The following is a 19100-nucleotide window of genomic DNA, read 5'->3' as shown; positions in this document are numbered from 1 at the left end:
GCCGATCCAGGGTATATCCAAAAAATGAAGGAATGGATCCCGGAATTCTTTAAGATAAATCAGGACTCTACCTCTTGCCAGACAGTTTGGGATACATTCAAAGCTGCTGTCAGAGGAGAAACCCTGAGCTATGGGTTAAGAAAGGAGAAAATACGCATGGATCAGTTAAAATTAGTTCAGTCAAAGCTGGTTAAAGCAGAGCAGCGACTAGGGGAAGTGATCCGCAGTGGAGTAGAGATCGCAGACATTCTGTGTGAGGTGAATATCATTAAGGCAGAAGCCACTAAGATTTTTATGGATAAGGCTGCTGCAAAATTTTTAGTATATCGCCAGAAATGCTATGAGTATAGCGGGAAAGTGGGCCAACAGCTGGCCTTAAGAATAAGACAAAAGCAGGTATTTGGGAGCATTAAAAGTTTAGTGAATGAAGAGGGGCGGATGGTACACAACGGTCCAGAGATTATGGAAGTTTTTAGACGATTCTATCAAACATTATATACCCAGGAAGAACAGCCCCAAGAAGAGGAAGGGATCGATGCTACGGGCAATGAGATATCAGATCAGTTAAGAGAGGAAGATAAGGCAGCTTTAGAAGCACCTATGACATTGGAAGAATTGGAGATAGCAACTCGCGCCTTGGCAAGCGGGAAGGCGGCAGGGGGGGATTTAATCCCACTGGAATTCTACAAAGTTTTTTTTGTGGAGATATGTAAACAGTTGCTTAATTTATTTATTGAAGTACAAGCAGGGGCTCCTCAACCGGCCTCCTGGGGGGAGGCTAAGATAGTAGTCTTTTTGAAAAAGGACAAGGAACCCACGCAGCCTGGTTCATATCGCCCAATTTCTCTAATTAACAGTGATGCCAAAATTTATGCTAAAATACTTGCCAGTCGCCTGAGTTTGGTAATCTCAGGTTTAGTATCTCCATGGCAGCATGGCTTCATCCCGGGGAAGAGCACAGCAGATCATATAAGACGAGTCATCACGTTACTTGATGTTAGTGCAACAGCCAAGCTTCCCATGGCAGTAATCTTGCTAGATGCGGAAAAAGCTTTCGATCGGGTTCACTGGCCCTTTTTATGGTCTGTCTTGCGTAAAAATAACATTGGTCCCGGGTTTGTTAAAGCAATTCAACAGCTTTGCCACAAACCAACGGCCACGATACAAGTTGCTGGGCTAAAGTCGACCTCAATCAGTATCCAGAGAGGTACGCGACAAGGGTGCCCGTGTTCACCACTGCTTTTTGCGCTATATATTGACCCCTTGATCAGGAGAATGATCAGGAATGATTGGATCATTCCAGTCTCATTGAAAGGAGGGTGTACTAAGATTTTAGCATATGCAGATGATATTGCGGTGGTGACCACGGACCCCAGGACTGCTATATTGGAAATAGAGCAGGAAGCCCTGCAGTTTGGGAAAAAATCTGGCTATTTGCTGAACAAAAGTAAATGCCAAATGTTGGTGAACGACTCAATAGATTTTAAGGATGAGCGGGCGCTGACACAGGTACAATATTTAGGTGTTAAACTCACAGTAAACCTTGACGAAGTTGTGAAAATAAACATGGGCCCGATTTTAACAAAGACTAGGAAAGATCTTGCTCGCATTAACAATCTACATGTGTCACTTATGGGACGTTGCAACGTGATAAAAATGGTCTTTCTACCCAAAATACTCTATCTCTTTAGAACAATCCCCCTAGAGATTGGGCAAGACTGGTTCAAACTAATAGAGGGATTGGTTAATAGTTTTATTTGGTCCTATACAAAGCCGCGCCGGGCTTTCCACTATATGACTCTTCCTAGAGAGAAAGGGGGGTGGGCACTTCCCAACTTTAAACTTTATTATCTGGCAGCAGTGCTTCAGTATGCACAGACACTTTATGTCACAGATAGATCTGGGCAAGATGCTCTCCCTTCGATATATACCCTGATTTTGGGCAAAGAAGCAGATGCAGTCTTTCTGCGGATTCTGGAACCCAGCTACTACAAAAAGGTTAAATTTAAGGTAATTTATGCTGCATTTAAGGCATGGACCCAGGTTAAGCGCAAGATAGGTATAGGACGAATTTGCTACTACACTCCCTTGTGGATTACTCCCACATTTCCGGCGATATTTAAAGACCATTATTGTTTGAGGTGGAGTAACCGGGGCATTCATAAAGTCGGGGACCTTTTTCATTCTGGCAGCCACTTCAAATCATTTGAGGAACTGAGTGTGGAATTTGCGCTGGAAAAAACAGACTTTTTAAAATTTTTACAGATTAGAGCTTTTCTTCTAACTAGTATGACCCAAGAATGGCATATAGACAAGATTAAATTAATGGAAGTTTCATGACACCCCACTAGCTGCGGCATTAAAAACCTGTATCCGTTGCTTCTAAATGCTATATTGGACGACTGGGTTTTACTTGTTAAAAAATGGGAAGGACGGGTTGGAGCTAAAGAGATAGAGGTTTGTGAATCTATGGAAATGGCATGGACTGTTTTATTGTCTGCGAGCCCGCAAGCTCAACATTTTATGGTATTGTATAATTTATATTATACACCTGCTAAGATTGCGATTTGGGGTAAAACAATGGGAATCATGTGTCCACGATGTGGTTGCCCGAACGCAGATCTCTGTCATATGTTTTTTCAATGCGTAAAGCTGGATAGCCTGATTACCGGGATATCCGATATATTGAAGAAAATCTTGAAACAGACTATCTATCTGACACCTCAAATGGTTTTGCTGGGAGTAGATCATGCAGTCTGTAATAGTCGAGATAGATATTTCCTGTTCATAGCAATGTCGGTATTTCGCAGCTGCATAGCATCTCTGTGGCGTGATGTAGATCCCCACGATTTAATCAATGGTTTTCACGACTTTTATCTATGTATCACTTGGAGAATAGCCTGTATGAACTAAAAGGAGCAGCGGCCGGTAAAATACTCACTAGAGTTTGGGCACCCTTTTCTGCATGGCTCTCGAGGCCTCGAGAATATGTTAATTAAATAAGTAATCTTATATGAGATCTTTAAAAGCAGAAACTATGACTATTGATTTAGAATAGAATGCATGGTTCCCATGTATGTATGACAACATTGATGTACTTATGACTTTTTCTTTATTTTTGTTTCTCTTCTTTTATGTTGCAAACATGTAACACGCTCTGTGTTCTTTTAATGAAAAAAAAGAAATTAAAAAAAAAAAAAAAAAGAAAGTTAGCACTTATCAAATTTAATAAGCTAACCCCGTGTTATCCTATGGAAGATGTAGGGCTTGGAGTACTGAAAAACAAATTTAAGAGTTTTTCACTACCGGGACATGTAAAAGTTAAAAGTAAATATCTATCTTTTTTAAAACATTGCATCCTACCTGCTGGGCTGTTTAAGGCCTAACAAAGGGGTGAATTATATGTATTAATAATAAGGAAGGCTTAGCCCTGCCGAAAGGTTTATTTTGCCCATTAAAAATGGCAAGTTAAAACTGTACACACAAGCTGTAGTGGCAGGCCTGAGACATGTTTAAAAGGCTACGTAGGTGGGTGGCACAATAAGTGCTGCAGACCCACTATTAGAGTTTAATTTGCAGGCTCTGGATACATGTAGTACCCCTTTGCTAGGGTGTTACAAGTAAACTAAATGTGCCAATTGGGTGTGGGGCAATTTTACCATTTTTGAAGGAGTGAACAAACACCCATTAAAACTGGTTAGCAGTAGTAAACCACACAGACTCCAAAAGCCAACAAAAACGAGACCAGTTTCTTGCAAGAAGCACTGCTTATAAAGACAGACCTAAAAATGCAGACATAGCTGTGGTTAGAGTGTGGATGAAAATCGAAAATGAGCTTTACTCAAAATACAAAAGAGTTTAAGAAACAGACTGTGGTTTTATGTATTTTACTTGAGATTCCCAATCTGACCATGGTGTTTATATGCAAATAAATATGTGTGTAAAATATGATGGATGGATGCATTGTAGATCCCTGGTCTCACACCTTTTAAAGATGTTAAAGCAATGGATAACATATCACAGTTAATGCTGTGCAGCAATACTTCTTTTTCACACGTCATGAATCAATGCAAGGCAAATAGCAGTTTAGAACTTTTTCCATTTTCTGCAATGTGATTGGCAACAGCACATTGCGTTACTGCAATGTTAATTTCACGCAATGCCTGAGTTTTGTGAGTTTAGCTATGCTTATATGCAATACTTCAACTATTGCATAGAAAAGACACACTGATTCTGAAAGACTATATGAAGTTGAGAATGTTTTAGTGTATAATAATTGTCATAAAAATGGTTTTATAAGTTTCTTTGAAGCATCATGGGATTACACAGTGCTTTCACGACGGCATGGTTCCCTTGAAAATTAAAACGGGTACCAGAAGTATGTGTGAATTTTAAAAAGGTAAATTATTCTGTATATTTCCAGGCTTTGTCCAAGCTTTTAACAAATTCCCTTTGTAAAATGCTGATTTATAAGCTCTTACGACATAGGTCACTTGAAAATTGCAGTTCTGTACCTTTAACTGAAATCGCTAATGTGGGAAAAAATAAAGTCAATATTTACTGATACTGTTTTGACTGACTGCGTACTGTAATGGAGTATCTATGATGACACCTCTGTAAAAGTACCAGAATGCTTCCAAAATTGATCCATTCTTGTTTTCAGTCAGCCAAGAGTCAGGAAACTGTGGCGCCTTTGTTGACCCTCAATCTTTCTGATGAAACTTGGGTGGCACAGGAATGACAGGATGTGTTATTCCCTTAAATACAGACCACAGGTGGTATACGCAAGAGCCTGCATGTCTGTGATTGAGTTTAAAATGCAAGGGCAGAATTTGACATAATGATGGGATCTCTAACAATAGTTAAGTAAATAGCTTCGGAATTGGAAATAAAATGCCTGCAAAGGGAGAAGTGTTCATCTGTGATATCTAATGTGGATGAGTCTCTTTTGGTGGACAGTTCAAATAAGCATGTATCTGTGTAGTCTTACACTTTGGTGGAATGCGCCATCAGACTATGGTGAACTGTACCCCTCTCACTGAGGAGCCAGTGCAGAACTTTTGATACAAGTATGAACATTCTTATTAATAGTGGCAGCGGCTACAGCAGAAAACCCAAGGTTCAAATCAAGCTGATAGTCGACGAACACTTGTTAAGCTTATGTAAATGGCATTACCACAGTGTTGCAGGACAAGCAAGGGTGGTTTATTAGTCATAAAGTTTACTGGATTATCATGTCACAACACTTGGTAGACGAACAGGATATAGGACTATTGCCCCAATGTATAGAATCCAGTTACATTTTAGCAAAGGGTCTACCTCCATTCTGATTATAAACATTTTAAGAGGGGTTCAATTAGGTTGAAGTGTCTGTTGGAAAATGCAGATTACAAGTCTGGCCAACATTATTTTCTGCTGATTTTTCACGAGTCAGTAGCCACCCATGAGTTAAAAGCTATCAATGAGAAATTCATAGCACCTATACATGCCATAGTAGTTGTTGGCAAACAATCTGATAAAGGGCTAATATGCTGTCCATCTACGCAGATTAGTTTTCATGAGAGGAGCTATGTTGTCTGTTTGGGGAGCTGAGTTGTCCATTTCTGAAGGTTTTATCTATGTACGGAGCATTCTTCTCCAGGAAATTGGACTCCTTCAGATCTTCTTCTTACCCACTAAATTGTGGCACTCCACAAGCCTCTATACTGTCTCTGCGTATTTTCAGTCTTTACATGGAACCCATAGGCTTCATAGTCCAAGACAATTCCATTTCCGTTCATCAGCACTGTGGTGACGCTCAGCTATACTTCAGTGTCTCCAATCCTGAAAGTATATCACCCTTAAGGAAATTGTTAGCAAAATTAATAAGATGAATGTATTCTGTCAAAAACCAGACCTGATTACAGCATTTCTGATTCTGTTCCCTAAAGACTCCCTCCCTCAGCCCAGACCTGACTGAATATCCTCTCCAATCTTGGAATCTCACCATTTCTTATACCATCAGCCAAATCTCTAGGCTTCCTAATTAAACCAAACAGGCAACCAACTCTTCCTTCAAAGAAAACTGAAGACTGCCGTTCTTTCTGCAGACTTCAGGACAGCTGTACAATACACTGGAAATCTTTTACTTTGACAGGGATGATGCTATATTAACTGACCTTCCTAAGCCTACAGCTGCAACGCTCAAGTCCATCTTCTGTGTAGCAGCATGCTTGGTCTGTGCCACGAAAACTACATCACACATACCAAAATGCGCTCCACTGGCTACTTTTGGCAACTCATATAAACTTCAAAATAAACTGCGTAACAAAGCTTTCTACACAGGTCTCCCCCTGATCTAAAACATTAAGGGGGTCATTCTAACCCTGGCGGTCCAAGACCGCCAGGGCTAAAATGACGGGGGCACCGCCAACAGGCTGGCGGTGCCCCGCTGGGCATTCTGACCGCGGTGGTTCGGCCGCGGTCAGAAGTGGAAAACCGGCGGTCTCCCGCCGGTTTTCCGCTGCCCAAATGAATCCTCCATGGCGGCGCGGAGGATTCTGACACCCCATACCGCCATCCTGTTCCTGGCGGTTCTCCCGCCAGGAACAGGATGGCGGTATGGGGTGTCGTGGGGCCCCCGTAAGAGGGCCCCAAAAAGAATTTCAGTGTCTGCTTTGCAGACACTGAAATTCGCGACGGGTGCAACTGCACCCGTCGCACCTTCCCACTCCGCCGGCTCAATTCTGAGCCGGCGTCCTCGTGGGAAGGGTGTTTTGCACTGGGCTGGCGGGCGGCCTTTTGGCGGTCGCCCGCCAGCCCAGTGCAAAACCCAAAATACCCTCAGCGGTCTTTCGACCGCGGAGCGGTATTTTGGAGGGGGGAACTCTGGCGGGCGGCCTCTGCCGGCCGCCAGGGTGAGAATCACCCCCTAAGTGCAGACAGCTGGAGGGAAAACATGAATTCTGATTTCTTCTTGAAGAAATCCAAAGTCATGCACTAAAGTTCCCAAACCTTTCACCAGTCAAGGTGAATGGAGGGGACCTAGACATGATTTAATAGTTCACCTATCTAGGCAGTGACACCAAGAGCCAAATAAATAAGGATTATGATCAAGGCCAGGAATGCCTTCAAGGTGCAGAATTATGTGTGGAGTCATCTCAGTACAACACCAACACCATGCTGAGGCTTTACCAGAGCTGCCTTCTGGCCACACTCTTGTAGGGTTAAGAATGCTAGCAGATGACGAAAAGCAACATCACCAAACTGTCAGCCTTTCACACCAGTAACGTAAGAATCTTGTGAATTGTTTGTCTGCAAGCCATCTCCAACCAGAAACTGCTTACCAGATGTGAACAAGATAGCAGGGACATCATCTGTATGAGAAAAATATGGAAATAGATAGGACACACATCAGAAGAGAGCAAGACTCCAACACAAGAACATCTCTGCACTGGACCCAGAAGGCAAATGAAAGAAAGGCAGGCCGAAGAACACCCAGAGGTGAACTGTGGAAACAGAGCTGAATAGCCTGAACCACAGATGGGGCACCATACAGAAATGTGCCCAAAACGGACAGAAGTGGAGGTCCTTGGTTGATGTTTTACATGCTAATTGGCATATTGGGCAGTAAGTAAATAAAAAAAGATGGAAAATAGTGACGAGAGATATCTTTTCACCTACTGGAAATCCCTTTTCCAGTATTGACAGCCTGGGGAACCAGCAACCTGAGAACACCCGAATCAATCAAAATTTCTTATATTTTAGGAAAACATTAAGACTAATGTGCTGCCCTACAAGTCTTCACATTACTGAACATTAAAGCAGTTTTCACTTTTGGATAATTCACTCTGTCTTACTATACCTGTTTATGTTACCTATAAAGCACTTCACTGGCCTAGCAGCAAGGTTTGTGATATAAACATACCAAGAATAAATAATAAAATAAATGGGTTAATACCTGGTACATATAGAGTCCATTCAGTGAGGATGTTGGTTACCGTTCAATTGTCTTACCCTTACAGTTCTAGTACAGTAACTGAGAAGCCATTTTGACCATCTTCTGTCATAATATAGCATGTCTTGCCAGGCATCTAGTGTGAGAGGAGCTAACTTTGTATGTATGCTATATGTCCTCAGACCCTATAGACCACCCTATACAGCTATGCAAACAGGTTGCATCTAATATTGATTCAATACCCACAATTATCATATAACATGGGTTCCTTGATTATGCCAAAGATTACATTTATTGATCGCATGAGTTCATGATTTCAGTATAGTTTTTTTTTCTATATTGATGAGGAATCAACCAAACATCTGAAACTCAGTATTGGCAGTGTATATTGTGCAAAGATCCCCAATACATTCTCATCTGCTCGTTCTTCATGTGGGGGAAATTTTGACTCATTTGCCATGCATCAGTTAAAGACACTTGAACCTGCTTCTGCAGCCTGTTCTGGCCACATAGAATTATCAGCGAAATGTGCAATGTGAGGACAAGGCAACTGCCTTCCAGATGTTTCATTGTGTCTTAAATACGATCCCTGGTTACGAGGAATCATTGAAGTGTATGCTTTAAATAATTAATGAATTTATATGTGTTTTATATTAGTAATTTGCTCTTACTAGGAATTTTTTTTTTCTTTCTGTTAGCCCTGTTCAAGATGTTGTGGTGACCAACGACCGCTGGGGATCTGGGACCGCATGCAAACACGGTGGCTTCTACACTTGCAATGACCGCTTCAACCCAGGGCACCTTCTGGAACATAAATGGGAAAACTGCATGACTATAGACAAGTATTCCTGGGGTTACCGAAGGAATGCCAATTTGTGTGATTATCTCACGATTGAAGAGCTAGTACAGGTACAGTGCATTGCTTTATTAAGAGTTATTGTTCAAGTAAAGTATTTTAGCTATCATATTTCCCTTAATACTCCTTATGAGTCCACGAAGCACTGCGATTCACATCATGCTATAGGAACCTTTTTGCAGTGCATGGTTGGCAGATGGTTTGTTACACTTTGGTCTGTGTGAAGGTAATGGGTGAAGTGGTTAAGGTTCTGAGATGCACTCCAAACATGGAGCAAAAAACTAGTATTTGGGCATAACTACGACATGCAGAAGATTGTGAGAACAGATGTGGTTGCATGTGTAAATATGTAAAATCTCTTTTGTTTTTTGAGTGCCTTTTACCATATGGTTAAACAGAATGAAAAAGGCAGGTGACTTATGCTCTCCAAAATTCTCGGTTATTGTCAGTTTTCTTAGTCGCATAAGAATCGAGATCCAGAAGTTACCTGTCTGAACAGAGAGAGTTCCTGCCAGTCTGCAAGTTCAGGAGAAGGGATGATCAAGAGTTGGCCAACCAACAGTGTAGCAATCTTGGTCGGTGGTATACACAGAGTTTATGTTGAGGGAAGAGTGGTCCAGTAATGTGAACTGCTACATGAGCTATGCACAAAGCCTTGAAGTGATTCATGTAGCAACTGTCAGCCAGTGTGAATATTTGAAGGTTGTTGCAGGGTCAATCCAGGTAGGTTGACTGAGGATTTCACAGGCTGATATGTCGACAATTCTCTATTATTTGCAATAATACTTGCAATATAGGGTGAGTGAGACTTCAAGGTGTAATCCATTGGCATAATCAAGGTGAGAAAGGACTGATGTGATACTGACTTGAGCTTTTTGAGGAATCCTAGGTTAAAGAAAACTAGCAGAGGCATCTTATGTCAGAAACTTAATTGAGAATTCAGAGTCCATAATTAATGCTAGGTCGTTTTACCTTAGGAGACTTTGTATACAATGCAGAGTACCTTGAATGTTGCCCTTCTTGCTATAGTTAGTCTGTGGAGTGATTGCAAGATTGGAGTCATGCGTTCTCTTGAGTGAAGGCTGAAAAGAAGTCTTGAGGCAACATTTTGGAAAAGTTTTAGGTAGATGTTGAATAATAAAGGGGATATTATGGACCCCTAAGGGAGGCCACAGTATTGGGTGTGAGGAGCATGTGAAAGGTGGCAAGTAAACTGCACTTTGTCTATGAGATAAAAGCAATCTATTTAGAACATTTTCGCATACATTAAGAAGATGGGGTAGTAGAGTCTGGTGATAATTACAGAAGCAATAGGGCCAACTCCAATCATGTCCACTGTGAGTTTAAGATACTTCTAAGATGATATGATAGGTGACTGCGCATATGTCTGGTTTGAAGCTGGACTGTTGGTCTGACAATAATTCATTATGTTCTGTAAAATTTGAGAGTTGAGCAAACACTACTCTTTGATATATTTTTCCTATGAATTGGCTGTTTGTAATAGGCCTGTAGTTTGTTGGGTTGAACGAGTCAAGGTTTTTGTTCTTGAGGAGTGGTCTAATCATTGTTAGGTTGTACTTGTTTTAGGCTTGTTTTCGTAGGTAATCATACTTTTGTTGTCTTAAGCATTTTCTGGCTGTCAGAGCAGATTTCAGTGCCAGCGATTGAGTAGAAGTGAGGGATGAATAGAGCCGGATGGCACCTCTAAAACTTTAGATACAGAGCAAAACAGGATCGGCTGTGAGGGGCCTCCTGGGAAAGAAGTGCCCCTCATTAGGACTCTGAAAGAATGTGAGTACAGGCAAAGTGTCAATAACATGTCAGGTTGATTCTGCCTCACTACTGCCAGCTTTTCAGTGATGTCAACCTGTGGGAAGAGAGAAAGATGAGGCAGGAAGCGTGGTATTGATGTGTGATATGGGTCGTAATTGCAGAAGGGTTGTCACAGGAGATGAGTTGCAGGAAGTGACAATAGAAAGGGAAAATGGTAGATATGATTATATATTGAATTATAGGAGAGGGTAAGTGAAACGATGAGACAGGTTTGAGACTGGAGACAGAGTGACATGGGTGCACAGTAATGGGAGAGTGTGGAACAGACACTTAAGAGTGGGCAGTGACAGGAGAGAGGGGACATCAACAGGAGTAGGGAACAGAATTGAAGAGTTGGACAGTGACGGAGAAAAGGTGGACAAATGACGGAAGAAAAGTGAGCAGAAGTGAGAGAGTAGGGAAGTGACAGAGGTTGTCAGTGACAGGAGAGGTGGAGAACGTTGGGAGCGAGAGATCATTTTGTGAGATTTGTTTAGGTACCTGGGCAGTACCTGGAGAGATTTGCCATGATGCCAGATGAGGCTGTGACAGGAAGGAGGTCCATCTGATATAAGAGAGATGGGACAAGGCAATGAGAATATACACAATGTAGGAGTGAGATGAGAAAGGGTACAGTCCTGTGTCCATCATGCTTCAGTACAAACTCAGCTATGCAAATAATTTCCCTCTCCCTCACCACCATCCATGCTATCCATCATTTTAGCTTCTTACTCCTGTCTGTTAGAGTAAGTGGTGGGTCTTGGAATTACAAAGCTTGAGTACTCTTAACTTTATGAATGCTGTTATCCAGACTTTTCTCAATGTTTACCTTAGCCCTGACCTCTTTCTCTCCTTTAATTTCAACTTCTACGACTATGCCGATAACTGACAAATTCTACTACAGTTTGATAATTCATCCAATCTTTACTCTTGACTATCAAATAATGACTCCAAGTGGTTTACTTGTGGATGCAATGTAATCACCCCAGGTTAAACCCTACAAAAGTTGGATAACAGCATCATGTACACTGGCCATAAACACCTCCACTCTGATCATACTCTGTTGTTATTGCCTTTTCTGTGCCTCAGTGACTGCTTCTCATTGTGGTTGTTTGGGCTGTTAGGTCCCTCAAGCTCTGTGTATTTACTCCATTTCCCGTGTTTCCACTTGCTTCTGGGATGCCACCTGTAAATCCAGTCTTCCAGTTCTTGTGCAGGGGCAGATGTGATCCCACTGTTCACATCACAGGACTTGGAAATGAAGAGTATAATCTATGCTCACTGCACTACATGACCACCTATAGATACTTTAAATGTATGTAAATTAAGGTTGTTCAACACCCGTTAACATTCTTAATCTCATACCTTTGAGGGCAGGTGAGTCCGTGTTGTGTCAATAACTCTGCAACCTTTCTCTGCCACAGGAGTCACTTGACCCTCAAACATGTCCTCGAGAATTATTAGCTACTAAAATTCATTCCATAGTCCTTATTTGTATTCGTCTGCCAAGAAAGGTAAATGTAGGAGCACAAGGAGTGATCCGAATGCATAAGATTCAACATAGGGTGTAAACAAAGGAGCTGTATTGTCTGTCCTCTCAATTAATATTTAGTGCCCAGAGATTTCACAGATTCATCAGTGTCTGGGTTTAAGGATCTTTCCACTAAGATGCGAATGCATCTGTACACCAAATCTCCATCTATGTGTGCAGCACTGGGAGTGTAATGTTGGGATCAGTGGGCCCTGGGGAAACTGCCTGCTAGTGGCCCTTGCCAGCAGTGCAGCAAAATGTTTATCTGCATGAAAAAACAATCCGGAACCAGATTATTACTTATTTTTAAAGGCATTGTTATTAACTGGATTTGAATGTAACCATTATCAAGATATACAGACTAAGGTGGTCATTACAACCCTGGCGGACGGTGTTAAAGCGGCGGTAAGACCGCCAACAGGCCGGCGGTAAAAACTTTGGAATTACGACCGTGGCGGAAACCGCCAACAAAGACAGCCACTTTAACACTCAGACCGCCACGGCGGTACAAACAAACAGCTCGGCGGTCACTGCCAACAGACAGCCGGAGGACAATGTACCGCACACACTATTATGACAGGCCAATCCGCCACCTTTTCCGGGGCGGATTCTCCCGCAGATAAAAACACGGCAGAAACAGGAATTTCGAAGGAAAAACGCTCACCTCTACACACTACACGAGGAAGGAGGACACCATGGAGCCGGAACTCCATATTCTCCCTGCGATAGTCTTCCTGCTCCTGTACCAGGAGCACCAACGCCGGCGGCGAAGACCACAGTGAGTACTGCACCTACGACATAGGGGAGGGGGGAGGCAAAAAACAGAGACGGACACACGCAACACCCCCACCCTCACCCACTACAACACACACACCAATGCATATGTATACATCACAGTTACACCCCCCAAACCCCTGGAAGAATGCAAAGACAAAAGGAAATTAGTGTAACCATTGTAATATATCAAAATTCAGTAAGCAAAAATATACATATATACACTATTAACAAAATATACACCAAGATTAGTAGTCCAGGTATTGCACCATTTATAGTCCGTGGACCACTGGGCCCAAAGTGCATGGGCGAGGCCCACACACGATACCAGATCAAAACAGAGAGAACACTGCAGGGGCATCAGATAGAAATACAACAGGCACCTCAGGGGGAAGGGAAGGGGGGGCACCTCAGCCGGATGAGTGCACAACGCCAGATCCACGAGGGGGCTCCATGCCCATTGATGTATCCTGGGGAGTGCAAAGCCACAGTCTCTCAAGTCTCTACAGTGGGTGGTTTGCCCACTGCTGCATCCTGGGGAGTGCAAAGCCACAGTCTCTCAAGTCTTTACAGTGGGTGGTTTGCCCACTGCTGCATCCTGGGGAGTGCAAAGCCACAGTCTCTCAAGTCTCTACAGTGGGTGGTTTGCCCACTGCTGCATCCTGGAGAGTGCAAAGCCACAGTCGCTCAAGTCTCTACAGTGGGTGGTTTGCCCACTGCTGCATCCTGGGGAGTGCAAAGCCACAGTCTCTCAAGTCCCTACAGTGGGTGGTTTGCCCACTGCTGCATCCTGGAGAGTGCAAAGTCACAGTCTCTCAAGTCTCTACAGTGGGTGGTTTGCCCACTGCTGCATCCTGGGGAGTGCAAAGCCACAGTCTGTCAAGTGGATGAAAGTCTCCACTGGTTCTGGAGGGGGCTTGGTGCCCAGAGTGCTTCATCCTGCCAAGGACAGACGTAGTGGATGCATGTCTCCACTGGTTCTGGAGGGGGCTTGGCCCCCAGAGTGCTTCATCCTGCCAAGGACAGACGTAGTGGATGCATGTCTCCACTGGTTCTGGAGGGGGACTGGTGCCCAGGGTGCTTCATCCTGCCAAGGACAGACGTAGTGGATACATGTCTCCACTGGTTCTGGAGGGGGCTTGGTGCCCAGAGTGCTTCATCCTGCCAAGGACAGACGAAGTGGATGCATGTCTCACTGGTTCTGGAGGGGGCTTGGTGCCCAGAGTGCTTCATCCTGCCAAGGACAGACGTAGTGGATGCATGTCTCCACTGGTTCTGGAGGGGGACTGGTGCCCAGAGTGCTTCATCCTGCCAAGGACAGACGTAGTGGATGCATGTCTCCACTGGTTCTGGAGGGGGCTTGGTGCCCAGAGTGCTTCATCCTGCCAAGGACAGACGTAGTGGATGCATGTCTCCACTGGTTCTGGAGGGGGACTGGTGCCCAGAGTGCATCACTCACCCCGTGACGGTCCCTGTTGCGTCAGTGCCCCTGCCGCTCATGGGCTAGCGGTGCTTGAGTTGGCGGTCCTTGCCCTGTTCTGCGGTGCTTGCCCTGTTCAGCGGTGCTTGACTTGGCGGTCCTTGCCCTGTTCAGCGGTGCTTGACTTGGCGGTGCTTGCCCTGTTCAGCGGTGCTTGCCCTGTTCAGCGGTGCTTGACTTGGCAGTCCTTGCCCTGTTCAGCGGTGCTTGCCCTGTTCAGCGGTGCTTGACTTGGCGGTCCTTGCCCTGTTCAGCGGTGCTTGACTTGGCGGTCCTTGCCCTGTTCAGCGGTGCTTGCCCTGTTCAGCGGTGCTTGCCTTGGCGGTCCTTGCCCTGTTCAGCTGTGCTTGCCCTGTTCCGCAGTGCTTGACTTGGTGGTCCTTGCCCTGTTCAGCAGTGCTTGCCCTGTTCAGCGGTGCTTGACTTGGCGGTCCTTGCCCTGTTCAGCGGTGCTTGCCCTGTTCAGCGGTGCTTGACTTGGCGGTCCTTGCCCTGTTCAGCGGTGCTTGACTTGGCAGTCCTTCACTGCCCAGCTGGGCTGGGGCTGGCGGTCCTTCATTGGTCAGCTGGGCTGTGGCTGACGGGGCCCTCCTGGGCAGCTAGGCTGTGGCTGGCGGGGCCCTCCTAGGCAGCTGGGCTGTGGCTGGCGGGGCCCTCCTGGGCAGCGACGATGGGGCTGGCGGTGGACTCCTGGGCAGCGATGATGGGGCTGGCAGTGGCCTCCTGGGCAGCGACGATGGGGCTGGCGGGGCTCTCCTGGTCAGCGGGGATGATGGAGGTCTTCTCCGCGGTGCTGCTCCTCCCAGATTTGCCGGGTTTCTTCTGGCCCTTCCCCACCTTGGGAGGAGTCACAGCTGAGTCCACACTCCCACCGGGACCCCTGGGAGCGGCTTGGGTGGCTGGAGTCTTCCCCCTCTCCCGCCGGGCACTGGCCAACTTCTGGTGCTTCACAGGGGGGGGACTGGCTGTGCTGTGGCTCCGTGACACACTGGCTGTCCTGGTGGCCTGTGCACTCCACATACCTGTGACAACAGGCACCACTGGTCCCAGAGATTTTGTGGCTGAGGTGCTAGTTCGGGACCTATGAGTTGGATGGGGGGGTAGTATGAAATAGGTTAAGGGTGGACAGGAAATGTTGTTTGGAGACACTGGGACGGGTAGTTGGAGGGGGTTTGGGAGTGGAGGAAGAGGTGGTGGTTGTAGGAGGTGTAAGTTTTGTGGCTTTGGGTGCAGGTGCATGCGCTGGAGGCTGTTGTGAGGTGGATGTATGTTGGGTGGGTGTGTGCCCCTGCGTTTGTGTATCTTCGGAGGGGGCGTCACAGACACACTGGGAGAGGACACAGGGGACGTGTGAATGGTAGTGGGGGTGGTGACTGCACGTGAGCGGGGTGTGCTGGTGGGTGTGCTGGTGCGAGACGTAGTGGCTGTAGAGGTAGTTCATGCAGGTGTGAGTGTAGACGAGACTGGGAGGGAGGAGGGAGACGAGGAGGAGGGGGACACAGTGGAGGCAGTGGATGTTGGTGTGTTTGTATGTGTGTGATGCTTGCGTCAGTACCTGTGGGATGTGTGGTGCTTATATTTGCCTGAGCTTCCCTTGTGTGGTGAGGTATGTGCAGGCTGGTCTGATGGTGTGCTTGGGATAGGCAGAGTTACAGGGGATTGGGTCTGGATGGAGGAAGTCGGAGGGGGGAGGCTAGACACAGGGACAATGGCTGCCATCAGTGCTGAGGCCAGAGTTTGAAAGGTACACCCTGGATGGCATTCAAAATGGTAGACTGCCCAACAGTGAGGGGCCTGAGGAGGTCAATGGCCTCCTCAATTAGGGCAGCAGAGGTGACAGGGGCAGGGGCTGAGGTGCCTGGGACGAAGGTGATGCCCACCCTCCTGGGTGAGCGGGCACGGGGCGAAGGCTGAGGGGCTGCTGGGAGGGCGGTGCTGGTAGGGGGGGTGGCGGCTGTACCTGTAGAAGTGGGGGGCACAGATGTTGCCACCACCACAAGGGAGCTCCCATCGGAGGACGAGTCCGTGTCGCTGGTTTCAGCTCCTGTCACAGCCGTGGTGCTCACCACGCCCTCCGTCCCACTTGTGTATTCAGAGTCCGTAGTGTGGCCCTCGATGGCCATGTGGGATGCAGCTCCCTCGTGCTCCGGTGCCACTGCTCCTCCGCCTGATGATGCTAATGCACACAAGAACAGGGAGACCGCAAAAAAGGGGGGGGGGAGGGAACAGAAGAAATACATGTTGAGTGCATGGCTTACCGCTACCGTTGGCGGACAAGACAGACACAGAAGCCCCCTGCACCACGTCGCGCTGTTGGGCTCTACAGTGCAATTCCTGGGAAATGGCCTACAAGGCTATGGACGACATCTGCACACATAGATGACAGAGGGGCATGAAAAGCTGTACTTGGCACTCTACAGAGGTGGTGTGGGGGGGCCACAGGGCCATGCCTTACGAAGGGGCCTACGGAACTCGCCCTGGCCTAGGGAAACCCACAGCCCTCCTCCCCCACCCAGACCCCTCCACTGCGCGCAAAGTCAGCTGAATGAGAGTGTACTCACCCCCTTGTGTCTTCTGTGATGCCCGCAAGCGCCCATCCAACTCCGGGTAGGCCACCGCCAGGATCCTGAACATCAGGGGGGTCATGGTTCGACGGGCACCCCTCCCACATTGGGAGGCCATCCCCAGCTGAGCCTCCGCCGTCTTCTTGATCCAGCGGCGAATGTCCTCCCATCTTTTCGGGCAGTGGGTGCTCCGTCTGTGGTGGACCCCCAGGGTCCGGACGTCCTTGGCGATGCCACGCCAAATATCCTTCTTCTGGTGGGCGCTGACCTACATGAAATGTACAGGGAAAGAAGAGAAGTCATTACCAACTTTGCCGTCAAAGTGAGTGGCCCCCATCCCTATCCTTGCCATGTGGCACATGCACCCACCGTCTTTCATGCACGCAGAACTCTGCCCCCTTCCTTCTTACAAGCAGCCCTCTCTGCACAGGCATAGCCCATACAACATGCTCCCTGTGTACTTAGCTGTTGGTCTGGAGGACCGTAGAGTAGCGTGTACTGGGGGAGGACCCCATCGACGAGCTTCTCCAACTCCTCCGATGTGAAGGCAGGGGCCCTTTCCCCAGACGCACGAGCCATTGTCTCTTCCAGACCGTGTCACAGCAGCAGTTGCAGTGTAGGTCCTCTCCTGTCGAAGATCAGGTATCGAGTGATTGAACAGATGGAAAATGGCGGTCACGTCCGCAGTGGTGCGTACCATCACCGCCGGCGTACATCGTCATTGGCTCCTGGGACCCATAGGGTCCAATGTTAACCAATGCAGCATTGCGCCGCGGTCTTCGACCGCCTACCGCGACGGTGTACAACGACAGCGCAGTTACCTCACATCCCATTGTCCCACTTTACAGGTCAGGCAGCCGCCATTTCAGGGGCCCACATGGCATAATTACGTACTGCGTCACACATACCTGGGCCTAGTCTCAACACACATACAGGCCATCTTTTGTGTATGAATGGTGTTCTGTGTAGACTGTGGGTACATACCTCTGAGTTGTGTGACTCTGTGCTCGCTGTTGTCCTTCATAGGCACCGTCCGCTGGGACATGTGAGGAGATGGCGGAATCCTCCGGTGTACCGACCGCTGGTGGACCTGTCGACAATGGAGGAAAGAAATTTGATTATCACCTACAGGTTTGACCGTGCCACAATCCAGGAACTGTGTACCCAGTTGGAGCCAGACCTGATCTCAACAATCCGCCATCCCACAGGAATCCCCCCTCAAGTGCAGGTGCTATCAGTGCTCCATTTCCTTGCTAGTGGGTCATTTCAAATAACTGTGGCCATGGCATCAGGGATGTCCCAGCCTATGTTTTCCAACGTATTGTCCAGAATGTTGTCTGCCCTGCTGAAACACATGCGGAGCTACATCGTTTTCCCTCAGGTGGAGGATTTGCCTACAGTGAAATGTGACTTCTATGCCCTTGGACATATCCCCAACATCATAGGTGCCATTGATGGGACACATGTGGCTTTGGTCCCCCCGCGCAGGAGTGAACAGGTGTACAGGAACCGGAAGAGTTATCATTCCATGAATGTACAGATGGTATGTTTGGCAGACCAGTACATCTCCCATGTGAATGCCATGTTCCCTGGCTCAGTGCATGATGCCTACATCCTGCGGAATAGCAGCATCCCTTATGTGATGGGTCAACTCCAGAGGCACCGTATGTGGCTATTAGGTGACTCTGGTTACCCCCAACCTGTCATGGCTACTGACCCCAGTGAGGAATCCCAGGACAAGGGCAGAGGAACGCTACAATGATGCCCATGGCCGAACTAGGAGGGTGATCGAGCGGACCTTCTGCCTCCTGAAGGCCAGGTTCAGGTGTCTGCATATGACAGGTGGATCCCTATTCTACTCACCAAAGAAGGTGTGCCAGATCATCGTGTCCTGCTGTATGCTTCACAACTTAGCTTTGCGACAACAGGTGCCTTTTCTGCAGGAGGATGGTCCAGATGGCAGTGTTGTTGCAGCTGTGGCGCCTGTGGACAGTGATGAGGAGGAAGCTGAGGAAGAATACATGCAGAACAGGGACTCAGTCATCCAGCAATATTTCCAGTGAAACACAGGTGAGAATGCATTCCTGCCTACTACATGTACTTTTACACTTCTACCTCTATCCTGTCTGTCGATTTCACCCAGTGTG

General features: G+C 46.9%; 1 protein-coding gene across 1 annotated transcript in view; it reads left to right on the top strand.

Annotated features, from left to right (window-relative positions):
* FUCA2 (alpha-L-fucosidase 2) overlaps positions 1–19100 on the top strand; it is a 214354-nt gene that overhangs the window by 119481 nt on the left and 75773 nt on the right. The window contains exon 4 of the mRNA XM_069235122.1: positions 8635–8845. Coding sequence (XP_069091223.1) covers positions 8635–8845 — 211 coding nt within the window. The remainder of the gene's footprint in view (positions 1–8634; positions 8846–19100) is intronic.

Source organism: Pleurodeles waltl, chromosome 5 (genome assembly GCF_031143425.1).
Source record: "Pleurodeles waltl isolate 20211129_DDA chromosome 5, aPleWal1.hap1.20221129, whole genome shotgun sequence".
Taxonomy (NCBI): Eukaryota; Metazoa; Chordata; class Amphibia; order Caudata; family Salamandridae; genus Pleurodeles; species Pleurodeles waltl.
Note: the sequence above shows the minus strand (reverse complement) of the source record. Positions and strands in the feature narration are given on the sequence as shown.